The 14,609-nt window shown below is 47.0% G+C and overlaps 1 protein-coding gene across 9 annotated transcripts in view; it reads right to left on the bottom strand.

Annotated features, from left to right (window-relative positions):
• Positions 1–14,609, bottom strand: part of fgd4a (FYVE, RhoGEF and PH domain containing 4a) — a 67,688-nt gene that overhangs the window by 37,683 nt on the left and 15,396 nt on the right. The window contains exon 1 of one of the 9 annotated variants that reach the window (XM_048256901.1): positions 7,841–8,130. The exons of 6 other annotated variants lie outside the window; for them this stretch is intronic. Coding sequence is in view for 2 of the 3 variants with exons in the window: in XM_048256896.1 (XP_048112853.1) it covers positions 2,959–3,028 (70 nt within the window). In the remaining variant the exon portion in view is untranslated. Of the gene's footprint in view, positions 1–2,958; positions 3,245–7,840; positions 8,131–14,609 lie in introns of those variants that run through there. 2 more of the 9 variants (XM_048256896.1, XM_048256894.1) reach the window with 2 other exon arrangements.

Below are 14,609 nucleotides of genomic sequence, written 5' to 3'. Positions count from 1 at the left end.
GACATGGTGGAACCCCTAAGGTTGGCTGATCCTGAAGGAGCCCTTGATGAATGCATCTCTGATATCTGGGCCATATCCCCCCCAGGGACGCCTGGCACCCTCACAGGGCAATTTCACATGCACATAAAAGATTAAAGAGAAACTCACACACACGTCCACACACACAGACACACACACACACACACACAAGATGCAGCAGCAGCTTCCTGTACAACACACACACACATATACATGTTCATTCAGCTTGTTCATCTCACCACCTGTTTAACATATGTGCACATAAAGAAAGACAGACACACACACACACACACACACACACATATGGAGAGAAAGAGAGAGAGAGAAAGAGAGAGACAGACGTTATTAGCGCATTACTGGCAGCACTGACATACTGCAGCAGCTCCAATTGATAGAACTGTAATAACGGCATTACTTCACACATGAAGTTTCCCTTTCAGTGTTTGTGTGTGTGCGTGTGTGTGTTTAAGTGAGTGTACTATAGGGAAAGGGAAGCACCAGACAGTGCTATCAGTCAGGGCTTTGTCGCTCCAGATGGTGGGTAGAAAAAGCCACATTTTAATCTCTAGACAAGGCAACAAACACACACACACACACACACACACACACACACACACACACACACACACACACACACACACACACACACACACACGCGTACACACACACGTACACACACCTACACACACGTACGTACGTACGTACGTACGTACACACACACACACACACACACACACACACACACACACACACACACACACACATAGAGATTGAGGGGGGCTGTCTCTGAACAGAGTCAAAGGCACAGACACATTTAGAACAGATATAGTGCGTGTGTGTGTGTGTTTGTGTGTCGGTGTGTTCAGGCATGCAGCTGAATGCAGACTTTTGAGTGTACTATACTGATGTGAGTGCGCTGCTAATGTGCCTATAAGAGAAAGAATATTGTGTGTGTGCTTGTGTATGAGGGTGTGTGTCTGTGTGGTTCATGGTATTACACCCCCACAATGGCTCTAGCTGCCCTTTCACCTTTCCTATCAGCCACCATGCTTGTGACCTATGCTGTCACCAGGGTTATTGTTACCATGAGGAAGTGTTACCATAGCAGCCAGGGTCACCGTATATCCCCACTGGAAGCACAAGAACCACAGAGTGTGATTTCAACCAATGATAAAATAACCAGCAGCGTTCATCAGACATCACATTAGGCACAGGCATGTGTGTGTGTGTGTGTTTGTGTGTATGGGTAAATACGTATATGTGTTGTTGATACAAACCCTGGCTTTATAGAGGAGTAAGTGCACCTGATTGAGAGGGCATGTTTCTGTGTGTGTGTGTGTGTGTGTGCGTGTGTGTGTGTGTGTGTGTGTGAGAGGAATATAACGGATGGTAAATAAAGGCTCCTATATCACCTGATTTTCCACAAAGTACTCACACACATCTGCCTGCACTGCACACACACACACACACACACACACACACACACACACGCACACAAAGATCATAGGGCCTCTGAGGCAACCACTGCATACCTGAAATAAAGTTACAATTCACTATACACAACGACACAATTGACATTTACCTCACACAGTATTAATTATTAGCTCTCCAGGATATTCTGCTTCCGTACTTTCTGTCTTTTTGAGTCACGGGGGAAATTGAGCAACTGTTTTTCCGCTTCCCGCTCTTGCACTGCAGTCACACACATAACAGTTTGACATTTTTTAAATTAAATAATTGTATTGTTTAATAATTTAGATGATTTCCTCTGTTCACTGTACTATGTCAATGGGAATCTGCTGAATGTTGCTTTTGGGATGAAACATGGCGTCCATAAAACACGCGACCACCTCGGAACCAATTGCTAAGGGGATAGCTCAGAACATTCCATTCCCTAGTTGTCCGAACTCTCTATATATAGACCCTTTCATCAATAAAAACAAAAACAATGCTTGAACGTTCTATTTGGGTCCAATCTACTTCCTCTGCATTAAGATAACATATGGAATGTTAAAAAGGAAGTCTTGTGGGGCCAACTATGATGCTGATAATGGAACTCTCTTGAAAGGGTCCATAAAGTCGTGTGTGTGTGTGTGTGTTGCATGCAACTTCTTGGGGTATTTGTATAGACCCTTTCAACAATAAAAACAAAAACAATGCTTGAACGTTCTATTTGGGCCCCAATCTACTTCCTCTGCATTAAGATAACATATGGAATGTTAAAAAGGAAGTCTTGTGGGGCCAATTATGATGCTGATAATGGAACTCTCTTGAAAGGGTCCATACTGTATATACGGCTCTCACACGGCTCCCTCCATCAATCTCCTGCACTCATCTCCACTTTTACTCTATCAGACTCTCACTATCTTTTCTCTCTCTCTCTTTCTCTGTCTGTATCTCTCTGTTTATGTCGCTCTCTCTCTCTCTCTCTCTCTCTCTTTCTCTCTCTCTCTCTTTCTCTCTCTCTCTCTCCCTGTTCAAACAACACACATTTTCCATCGCAGCAGTCAGAAGATAAACAGCATCAGACCAAACAAACACATGCTGCTAGCCACAATACATGTCTTAGCATGACTCCCAAAGCTGAGTGGAATCACACACACACACACACACACACAGATAGATCATATCTCCATGGTGTGTAGCACAGAGCCAAAGCATAATGGAGCGCTATGTTGCGGTCGTGTCAGTGACACCAGTGGAGTGTGACAGGTCCACACCTGGTCTAGAACGGATCCCATCCACAAGTTTATACAGATTCTAAATCAGCCAGACTGAGGTTCTGCGCTATCCAAACAGATCCCCACCTCTTAACAACACAAATGTTCATGCATATGTATGAATATGTGTGTGTGTGTGTGTGAGTGTGTGTGTGTCTGTGTGTGTGTGTGGCACATGTCTAGAGCATGAAAAAAATGAGAAGCGTTCAAAAATTGTTACCTGCGTAGCCTCCTTTCCATACAGGAATGGCTGTGACCTGGCCATCGTCAAACAGTCGTCTTTTGTTCATCTTTTGTCACACTCACACACTCACACACCGTAACACTCTCCTTCACAGCTCTCCGCTGCGTAGCACATCCTCAGAGAGCATTTCACGCCCTGTCTTGTACTCACTGCAGGTCTGGTCCTCTGTGTGAACAAGGTGTTCTTGTGTCTGACACAGTGCGCGCGTGTGTGCGTGTGTGTGTGCGCGCATGCACGCATTTGTGTGTGTTTTGGGTTACCCTCCCTTTGTCAAAAAACCGGTTCTCATGATCTCTGAAGTGGAAGTTGAACTCTACCTCACAGGGCTGAGCTCAACATGCAAACACCAGAAGTGTCCACAAGTTCATAAATTCTTACAGACATTAAAGAAGTTCGCCTCTCATAAATCTCTCACTTACAAGGACACAACTTCAATAAACTCTGACTGCTGGTCACTAAATAATGATTTATGTCAGTTGTAGGCACAATAAGCAGCACATAATGGAGTCAGAACGTCACCCTAAGTAAACAGTCTGCAATGCACTGAGCAATCAATATTATTCTGCCCCTTCTGATCAGCCCAGCAGACTAATTAAAGTTATGTAAGAGAGTAGGGCTAAATCTGTGTTGACTTTATGAGGTTGAAATGGAGCCACACAATCAATTCTAATGCCCTACAGGGAAGTCAAAGCACATTTCGCATATATAGAAACTGCCATCCACATTCCACAAATGAAAGGCAAGTGCTTCAACACAGAGCCACACACACACACACACACACACCATACACCCATCTGATCCAAGCCTGGGAATTACTCTCTTTCTGGGTTCTGGTGGAGCCTCATTCCTACTGGCTGGCAGACGTGGGGCGCGTTCCAAACCGCCACCCTTCCTCCCTGCTGCCCCCCTCGTCCCCTAACCCCCACCCCCACCCCCTCCTTTCCCCCCTCTTCCCCTTTCTACCCCTTCATCAGAGCACAACCGAGGTCTCAGCCCCACACCAGGCCCAGAGATTAGGGAAGGAGGGGACCCATCTTGGCCTTGTGCCCGCCACCCTAAACACTGGCTTCAGCCCCGAAATATCCCAGCAGGACGTGTGATGTGGCCAGGCTTCAGCTATAAACTGCAAGGCATCCTGGGTGTTCATGGCTGGATGGGAGGAGGATGGCTGTAATCTGAGGGGTGACCAGCAGACGCGGGGGTGACCAGGGGCATGATGGGAAGGGGGGGAATGTGGCTGTGGGGGTGGAGCCATGGTCACGTCAAATCAAAACATGGCGGGAAATGACTGCTAACAGACCGGAGACTATCATCATCCTGTGTGGCCATACCGGTTGGGGTGTGAAAGATTACTTACGCAAGAGTGAGAGTAAGAGTGAGAGAGAGAGGAAGGGAGAGAGGAGAGGAGGAGAGAGAGAAAGGAGAGAGAGGGGGGTGGGAGAGAGAGACAGATAGAGGAGAGGAGAGGAGAAGAGAAGTGAGGAGAGGAAAGGACAGAGAGAGGAGAGGAAGAGAGAGAGAGAGAGAGAGAGAGAGCGAGGGAGAGAGAGGAGGGGAGAAGAGATGAGAAAGAGAGAAAGAGGAAGAGGAGCAGAGTGGGGAGAGAGGAGAGGATAAGGGGGAGAGGAGAAGGGAGAGAGAGGGGTGGGAGAGAGAGAGGAGAGGAGAGGAAGGAAAAAAGGAGAAAGGAAAGAGGAGAAGAGAGAGAAGAGAGAGGAGAAGAAGGGAGGAAGGAGAGAAGAAAGAGAGGAGAAGAGAGGAAGAGAGAGGGGAAGAGGAGAGGAAGGGAGAGAGAGAGCGAGAAAGAGAGGAGAGGAGAAGAGAGGAAGAGAGAGGGGAAGAGGAGAGGAAGGGAGAGAGAGAGCGAGAAAGAGAGGAGAGGAGAAGAGAGGGAGAGAGAGTAGACTACAAACATGATGTTGCAAATGTAATCACAGGCCTCTCACACACCAGCATGAATGATCAATAGTGTGGAGGTGATGGACTGATGATGCCCCTTACTTACTCTCTCTCTCTCTCTCTCTCTCTCTCTCTTCTATAATTCAGAGAATACTCAACTTTGCTTAATGGTTATTTTACAGCATAAAACATAGCCAAAGCAACTGAGGCAATGTAATTGTTTGTATGTGTCTACATTCAGCATCTTCACACCAACCCCAACATCAGAGTTAATGATTCCTGGACCAGGATATCTAAGGATAGACCAAAAACTCTCTCCATTTGTGACATTAAGACGTCCCCTGTCTTTCCGAACCCAGGTCCTTGAATAAACAGAAGCTTCCCAAACACTGTCCACTCCTTTGGCCCGATGTCATGACGACAGACCTCTGACCTCTGTCCCATGATGGTCAATGTGTGCGTAGGCCCGAAGTCATGGTCTGATCTCCTCACTTACTGTCGGTGTGTGTGTGTTTTGAGTTATGAGTGTGTGAGAGAATTTCAGAGAAAAGAGACCACCAATTTCCCCATTTCAGAGCTCTGAGTATTCTTTTTATATGCTAGCAAGCTGCCAGTAGCCATTACAGAGCATATTATGGGACTGATGGTTATTAACCATTAAAAGTGAAACTAAAATGAGCAATCAAAAAAAGAACTTGACTTGATCTGCTGAGAATATGTGTGTTTCCATGTGTGTCTGTACGTGCCTGTGTGTGTATGTGCGTGCCTGCGTGTGTGTGTGTTTGTGCGCGCGTGCGTGCCTGCGTGTGTGTGTGTGTGTGCACGCACGCGCGCGTGTGTGTGTGCGTGTGTGTGTGTGTGTGTGTGTGTGTGTGTGTGTGTGTGTGTGTGTGTGTGTGTGTGTGTGTGTTAGTATGTACGCATGTACACAAGTATATAGCTAATAAGACAACTAAAAAAGAACACTTCCTCTTTCAAACGTGAAACTTTACTTCACACTGAAGAAGTTTCTGCTTTTTTACTTCTACTTTTACTTGCTACCATTGTCAAAGCTCTCTCTCTCTCTCTCTCTCTCTCTCTCTCTCTCTCTCTCTCACACACACACACACACACACACACACACACAAACATAAACACACACATGTCATGCCAGGGTTTTGAAGAAGGACTTAAAGAGTAAGGAAAGTTTCTCTGCCTGAAGCTATCAGAAATGTTCAAAGCTGTTAAACATAATGATCTGTTTTCAATTCTTAAATGGCCTTGCCCATGCCTGATATACGGCACAGTGCCTGACAACTTCAAACCCTGCTGATGCTGATGCCACACAAACATGTGTAAGCACAACTGCACACGCACCCACGCACGCGCACAGCCGCACACACACACACACACACACAAAACTGTCTCTAAAGTGCAATGATGTAGAAAGAAGAAGGAAAACATTCATCTGCGTTGTTTCGTTCAAAAACAGATTCAGTGAGATCAACAGGACGGCACAGGGAATGGTGAACTGAGTTTACAGAGGTCGTTAGTTCTCTTGCTTACTCTTTAATGTTTTGTATGTAGCAGGAACTCATAAACTGTTTTCCGTGTTAAACGACCTCTTACTGAGTACTGGTTTTACTTAAAACACTTACTATCACAAAGCAGTCCAGCCACTCAAAATCACACAGGAAAGCAATGAGCAAAGTCTGACTTGACAGGGGTCACACACACACACACACACACACACACACACACACACACACACACACATACAAATATAAACTATTCTTCACACTTTTGATTCAATGTTGTGAGCGGATGTCAGCAATGCTGTGAGTGACATTAATTACACAGAACCCTATAAAACACATAAACAAATACAAACAAATAGCCACACAGACACGAATGGAAACAAAAAAACTGACCAGCTGAGTGGCCCCTACACACAAACTCATACACACGACCCTTCAGATAGATTGAAACACACTCCAATACACACAGCCACATAGACATACTGCATACACACAAACATTAGGGGAGTGTGAACAGGTCACATTTACATTGAAAACTGCTGACTCAAACATACACACTTCATGAGCATCATGTGCATCACACACACACATACACACACACACACACACACACACACACACACACACACACACACACGTACCTCCACAATTGTAAACACTTCAGAATACAACCCAGCCACCCCTGTTCACCACCCCCAACACACTCACACAGTCACACAAAGACTAAATGCTTCTCTTAAGAGATGCTCACAGTGTTTAATCTGCTTGCTGGTGACAGAAGGCACACTCACACACACATACACACACACACACACACACACATCCCTGCCCCCCGCCCCGTCTGGTCAAAGCTTGACACAGAAGAGCCCGACACGTCTCTCTGTCTCTCCATGTGTGTGTGTGTGTGTGTGTGTTAAGTGGTACATACATACACTAAATCTCTGCTTTGTATGCATGTGGATGCACATCCATTTCTTCATGCTTGCAGTGCCTTGACTGGTGTGTTCCTCCTCCAGATAACAAAGCCCCACAGCACCAGTGAAAACCACAGCATAGCAACCGACGCTATTAGCATGTCTGACACACACCTACCCACGCACACAGACACAGACACACACACACACAGCTGGGACCTTGATGCTGAGCACGCTTGCAGCTGCTGTGACAAGCAGATCGCCAGTTTCCCCCCTTTGTTAAAAGTCAGCCCACATCTCTGAGCTGAAATCAGCCCTGAAGCTAGCGGCCACGCTGTCTAGAGTCTCCCAGAACATGTTCTGATCTGACTCTAGGTCAGGCGTCTCCCCTTACCCTCCCCTCTCCCCCCAACCTCCCGCCGGGAGCAGCTGTCTGACAGCAGAGGAGCTGCACTGATCTGAGAGCAGCTACCAGTGCGTGCTGCACGGCTGTGAGGGTGTGAACGCTGGAGAGAAAACAACACTGACCTGACGCGGCTCGTCCTCTTCATCGCGCCCAGACTGAGCAAGAGCATGACCATGTGTGTGTGTGTGTGTGCGTGTGTGTGTGTGTGTGTGTGTGTGTGCGTGTGTGTGTGTGTGACTGTGTGTGTGTGTGACTGTGTGTGTGTGTGTGGGCGCGTGGGTCTGCAAGGGTATCCAGAGATCGCTTTCAATGCCTCCTTCTCTCTCTCTCTGTCTCTCTCTGTGTCTGTCTGACACACACACACACCCTCTCTCTGTGTGCCGCTCGAAGCTCGCCTCACACTGAGCAGATCACTCCCTCTTTTCACCGCATCATCCTCCTCTCTCTCTCTCTCTCTCGCTTCTCTTGCTCATCCCCTCTTTCTCTCCGCCCCTTTTTAACTAGCTCACCCCCGATGACTTCCCCCTCTCCCTCTCTCTCCCTCTAACCCCTCCTTTTGAATCACCCCTCTCTCCACCCCCCCCCCCCCAGCCCTCTTATTCAGCAGCAGCAGTGTGTGTGTGTGTGTGTGTGTGTGTGTGTGTGTGTGTGTGTGTGTGTGTGTGTGTGTAGATAATGACATTCCTGAGGAAAGGCAGCATATGGCAAGGGAACCGCACTCACACACAACCCCTTTCTTTATGTATGTGTATGTGTGTGTGTGTGTGTGTGTGTGTGTGAGACACATGGACAATCGACCCTATTGTGGCGAGTGAAGGGGAAGGCCAGTGAGAGAGGGAGGCGAGAGGGAGGCTATACCATGTATAGCCACACACACACACACACACACACACACACACACACATTATTGTGGCGAGTGAAGGGGAAGGCCAGTGAGAGAGGGAGGCGAGAGGGGGGGCGAGAGGGGGGTGCAGATAGAGAGCAGCAGAGGGAGCTCTGGAGGACCCAAGGTCCGGTCCACTGCTCCGCCACCAACCAGCACTCTGATCCCACGGAGGGGATGAATGGGGACAGAGAGAGAGAGAGAGAGAGAGAGAGAGAGACCAATGGGATGGGTAAGAAACGGAAGAGGAGGGGTGGAAATCAGGTGAAAAAAGAGAGAGAGAGAGAGAGAGAGAGAGACCAATGGGATGGGTAAGAAACGGAAGAGGAGGGGTGGAAATCAGGTGAAGAAAGAGAGAGAGAGAGAGAGAGAGAGAGAGAGAGAGAGAGACCAATGGGATGGGTAAGAAACGGAAGAGGAGGGGTGGAAATCAGGTGAAGAAAGAGAGAGAGAGAGAGAGAGAGAGACCAATGGGATGGGTAGGAAACGGAAGAGGTAAAGGAGGGGTGGAAAACAGGTAGAGAAAGAGAGAGAGAGAGAGAAAGAGAATAAAAGCTCTTCCACTATTATTTAAGGACAATCCACAAGAGAAAGTGATGGAAAGAAGAGAAAAGAGAAGAGAGGTGGAGGAGGGAGAGAGGAAGGAGAGAAGAGAAGAGAGAAGAGAGGTGGAGGAGAAGAGAAAAGAGAGAAGAGAAGGTGGAGGAGGGAGAGAGGAAGAGAGGAGAGAAGAGAAGAGAGAAGAGAGGTGGAGGAGGGAGAGAGGAAGAGAGGAGAGAAGAGAAGAGAGAAGAGAGGTGGAGGAGGGAGAGAGGAAGAGAGGAGAGAAGAGAAGAGAGAAGAGAGGTGGAGGAGGGAGAGAGGAAGAGAGGAAGAGAGAAGAGGAGAGAAGAGAGGTGGAGGAGGGAGAGAGAAGAGATGAAGAGAGAAGAGAGGTGGAGGAGGGAGAGAGGAAGAGAGGAGAGAAGAGAAGAGAGAAGAGAGGAGGGAGAGGAGGGAAGAGGAAGAGAAGAGAAGAGAGAAGAGAAGGAGAGGGGAGAGGAGAGAGAGAGAAGAGAAGAGAGGTGGAGAGAGAGAGAAGAGAGAAGAGAAGAGAAGGGTAGAGGAGGGAGAGAGAAGAGAAGAGAAGAGAGGTGGAGGAGGGAGAGGGAGAGAGAAGAGAAGAGAAGAGGTAGAGGAGGGAGAGAGGGAGAGAAGAGAAGAGAAGAGAGGTGGAGGAGGGAGAGGGGAGAGAGGAGGAGAGAAGAGAAGAGAGAAGAGGTGGAGGAGGGAGAGAGGGAGAGAGGAGAGAAGAGAAGAGAGGTGGAGGAGGGAGAGAGGAAGAGAGAAGAGAAGAGAAGAGAGGTGAGGAGGGAGAGAGGGAAGAGAGAAGAGAAGAGAAGAGAGAAGAGGAGGAGGGAGAGAGAGGAAGAGAGAAGAGGAGAGGAGGAGAGGAGGAGAGAGGAAGAGAGGAAGAGAAGAGGAGAGGTGGGAGGAGGGAGAGAGGGAGAGAGGAGAGAAGAGAAGAGAGGTAGAGGAGGGAGAGAGGAAGAGAGAAGAGAAGAGAAGAGAGGTGGAGGAGGGAGAGAGGGAGAGAGGAGAGAAGAGAAGAGAGGTGGGAGGGAGGAGAGAGAAGAGAAGAGAAGAGAGGTGGAGGAGGGAGAGAGAGAGAGAGGAGGAGGAGAGGGGAGAGAGGAGAGAAGAGAAGAGAGGTGGGAGGAGGAGGAGAGAGGGAGAGAGGAGAGAAGAGAAGAGAGGTGGAGGAGGGAGAGAGGGAAGAGAGAAGAGAAGAGAAGAGAGGTGGAGGAGGGAGAGAGGAAGAGAGAAGAGAAGAGAAGAGAAGAGAGGTAGAGGAGGGAGAGAGGGAGAGAGAAGAGAAGAGAAGAGAAGAGAGGTAGAGGAGGGAGACAGGAAGAGAGTAGATGAGAAAGAGAGAAGCATGATGGAGAGAAATGAGAAGGAAGCATGACACACGTGGCAGGAGAGGCCAGAGGAAAAGAGCAGAGAGGAAATGAGAGAAAAAGGACGCCGAGGGACATAAGGATGAGAGAGAGAGAGGGAGGAGAGGAACTGAAGAAGAGAGAGAGAGGGAGGAGAGGAGAGGAACTGAAGAAGAGAGAGAGAGGGAGGAGAGGAGAGGAACTGAAGGAGAGAGGGGGAGGAGAGGAAAAGAGAGAGAAAGGACGCTGAGGGACATAAGTATGAGAGAGAGACAGAGGAACCCAAGGAGAGAGAGAGGGAGGAGAGGAGAGGAACTGAATGAGAGAGAGAGAGGGAGGAGAGGGACATAAGTATGAGAGAGAGACAGAGGAACCCAAAGAGAGAGAGAGAGGGAGGAGAGGGAGAGAGAGAGAAAGGACGCTGAGGGACATAAGTATGAGAGAGAGACAATAGTTATAGGAATAGTGTAGGTGTTTTTGCACCACTACAGGAATAGTTATAGGAATAGTGTAGGTGTTTTTGCACCACTACTTCTCTGCTTCATCAGCCCTGTCCTACCCCCCAACCCCCCACCCCCCCTCTCCGCTCTGACCCATTAGTTTGCATGCTATATTACGGAGGTGGGTGACTGTGAATGTGTGAAACCACATCATTTGTGCATTTTGACATGTTGTGTGATGTGCCCATATGTGTTTGAAGGGCCACATATGTGGGAGGATTCTGCAGGGGTGAGAGAGTGCGGTGAAACTGTCAATAGTTCTCTAAATGTGGCTTCCTCCTGAGGTCCTAAGAAACGGACTGCAGAAAATGATCATGTATATTTAACCATGTATAGCCACACACACACACACACACACACACACACACACACACACACACACACACACACAGACACAGACACAGACACACACACACACACACACACACACACAGACACACACACACACACACACACACACACAGACACACACACACAGACACACACAACCCCCACACACACACACACACACACAGCATTACATGCACACACACAATTCTCTTGATTTCTATGCTGTCCACCTCTCCCTTTCCCACCGACTGCCGCTCCTTCCCTGACCGCCAAGCTCTGAGCTCTTCTCAGCTCTTCCCATCTCTAATGGAACCTGACAAGCCTCTTCCTCTGACTTAGCCACCAGGCATTGATGTGTCAAAAGACCAATAGAGGGTCAGCCCCCCACCCCACACTGTCCCTCTTCCCCTATCGTGGTCCTTCCTCCAGCTCTCTGCTCTTCTCCTGCTGCCCCTTCTCTCTGGGGCCCATGACAGCCCTCATTAAACACCCACACAATTAGTTCTGTGGCCTGGGTTCTTCCAATCAGTCTTCCAGTAATGCCTCAGTGTGTCTGCGTGTGTGTGTGTGTGTGTGTCTGTGTGTGTGTGTGTGTGTGTGTGTGTGTGTGTGTGTGTGTGTGTGTGTGTGTGTGTGAGACAGAGAGAGATGTTAGAATATTTGCAATTGTGCAAGTGTTTAGTTCTGAATAAATGTAAATGGCTCGGCCTGTGTGCCAAAGCACATATTTACGAGGGCACGTCTGTGTGTGTGTATGTGTATGTGTATGTGTGTGTGTGTGTGTGTGTGTGTGTGTCTGTGTGTCTTGAGTGTGTAACATCACACCTCTGCCGCAGGGTAGATTATGTGACAAAAGCCATATTCATCACCGGACCCTAATGACTACATAGCTCTGGACTAGTAAACTCCCATTAACCAGGTCACTCTGGGAGCAGAGGCGGAGGGAGCAGAGATGCCTGTGGAACTGGGAGAATGCTGGCCAGGGCTGGGAAATGCTAGGCAGGTGAGAAATCTGGAGATTGTGCTTTTTCATTCATGGCAAACGTTCAAAAGGCTCAAAGGCAGGCTCAAAGGTGAAAAACAAACAACAAACATTCAAACAAGTTTAAAAAATGTCTATAACTGTGTCAATCACGGAAGGTAGACTGTCCCATACCCTCTAGCAATATGCTTTGAAATTTGTTGTCTACATACATACAGTATATACATTTGTGTGAGAAGGTAATATCTGTACATGGGTCAATGACATGACAAGGTAAAATACTCATTTAAACCAAGACATAGTACATTAAAGTGAACAAATGGTTGAAACATGTGTTGTACCTAATTATTCTATTAAACAATAAACTTTTTGAAGTATTTATTCACATTTTCACATTTTGTATTAATAAATAAGTTCAGGGTTTGTGCCCTTATATTTTATAAAACTTAGCAAGAAACAAGCACTATTACATCTAAAAATTCAGGTTTTGCGACCAAAACATACGTCTAAGCTTATTTACGATCTGCCAGCCACCTACTTTGCGTTTTTCTCACTCCAAGGTGAGGTTATGAAATTGCTGCTCTTTCGCTATGAATGAATGGAATGTATGTGTTGGATAATTCAATGCAATATGCAGAGAAATGACTAGCAGTAAAAAGTATTGAGTGGGGTTGTGCTGGGATATTGCCACTCGTGATGACTCATGCAATGCCTCTCGTCCGATCAGAAATTAATAAATAGTTCGACTGGATCTAACTGTTGTATTCATTATACTACAACTACAAACTTCTTTATTCAGCAGAAACTGAATAATTGAACTTTAAATAATAAAAGCCCAGTCTGTCAATAATCAATAATCCCCATGATGGCAGTTCCCCCAACACCACCTGTCAGCACTCGAGCCTTGCTCTCCTATTCCCTTGATGGATGATGGGGCCTTTGAGATTGATGGGAAAGAAGCATGAGGCTACTAATGAGACACTGCACATGATCTCCATGAACCTCCCCTTTATGCCCCACACTCTTAAAATGAATGCATTGAAAATAACACAATTGTGTTGTTTTTAACACATCTCTATGTCCAGATAAGGACAACAAAATTTGTGTTGTTTCCAACGCATTACTTTTGTTATGCTGTGTACACTCTTACGACAAATGTGTTAAAAATAACACAACTTGTGTTGTTTTTTAACACATCTCTATGTTCAGATAGGGACAACACATTTTTTAGTTGTTTCTAACACATTCGTTAGAGTGCATAGGACATCCTTTGGTTCCAAATGGGTTCTTCAGAGTGATGCCATAGAAGAACCTTTTGTTGTGCTTCAAAGAACCTTCAAGCTGATAGTCCTTTGAAGAACCATTTAAGAATGGCAAACAGGCATGACAATAGTCATTTTGAAGAACCATTTCCAATATGAAGAACCTTTCACTTGATGTAAAGGTTCAACAGAAAGTCATGGTTCTTTATTGAACCATATAGTGATGATAGTGAAGATATATTTGTATATCTATGTATATGCAGAAAAGGAAGAGAGGAGTCACACCCTTCTTCAACAGGATATCAAACCTGCACCCTGACCACAACGCATAAGAGCCAGACCTCTTGGTATGGCAGCTAGAGTGCACAATCAATTGTAGAGTATAAGTATAAGTATAAGTATATATACTCTTTTGATCCCGTGAGGGAAATTTGGTCTCTGCATTTATCCCAATCCGTGAATTAGTGAAACACACTCAGCACACGGTGAACACACAGTGAGGTGAAGCACACACTAATCCCGGCGCAGTGAGCTGCCTGCAACAACAGCGGCGCTCGGGGAGCATTGAGGGGTTAGGTGCCTTGCTCAAGAGCACTTCAGCCGTTCCCACTGGTCAGGGATTGAACCAGGAACCCTCTGGTTACAAGCCTGAAACCCTAACCAGTCCACGACTGCCCAGAGAGGACTATCAGTAGACAATGTGTTTACTCCGTTTGCACCATTCTGATGTTGCTGAATCCTACTGAGTTGGAACGTTGGAAGGGGTCCTTAAGCTTTGAGCTTTGTCCTTAGTATTGTGCCACGTTTTTACATGTTAATGATGAATGGTAAACGCTGTAGCAAACCATACTTTAATAATTCAAATAGCAACACCATCAAAGGCCCATGCACTAGCCTATCCTCTAAATGCCCTGTAACAGGAACAAACAAAGAGGGATACTGGGGACAGGCAGGGGGAGATGGCAGACAGGGGTAGATGGGGGCAGACACTGAGGGCTGGAGGGCCCAGACAGGG

The sequence above is a fragment of the Alosa alosa genome, chromosome 11 (genome assembly GCF_017589495.1).
Source record: "Alosa alosa isolate M-15738 ecotype Scorff River chromosome 11, AALO_Geno_1.1, whole genome shotgun sequence".
NCBI lineage: Eukaryota > Metazoa > Chordata > Actinopteri > Clupeiformes > Clupeidae > Alosa > Alosa alosa.
The sequence above is the reverse complement of the archived record's forward strand: the minus strand, read 5'-3'. Positions and strand labels throughout refer to the sequence as shown.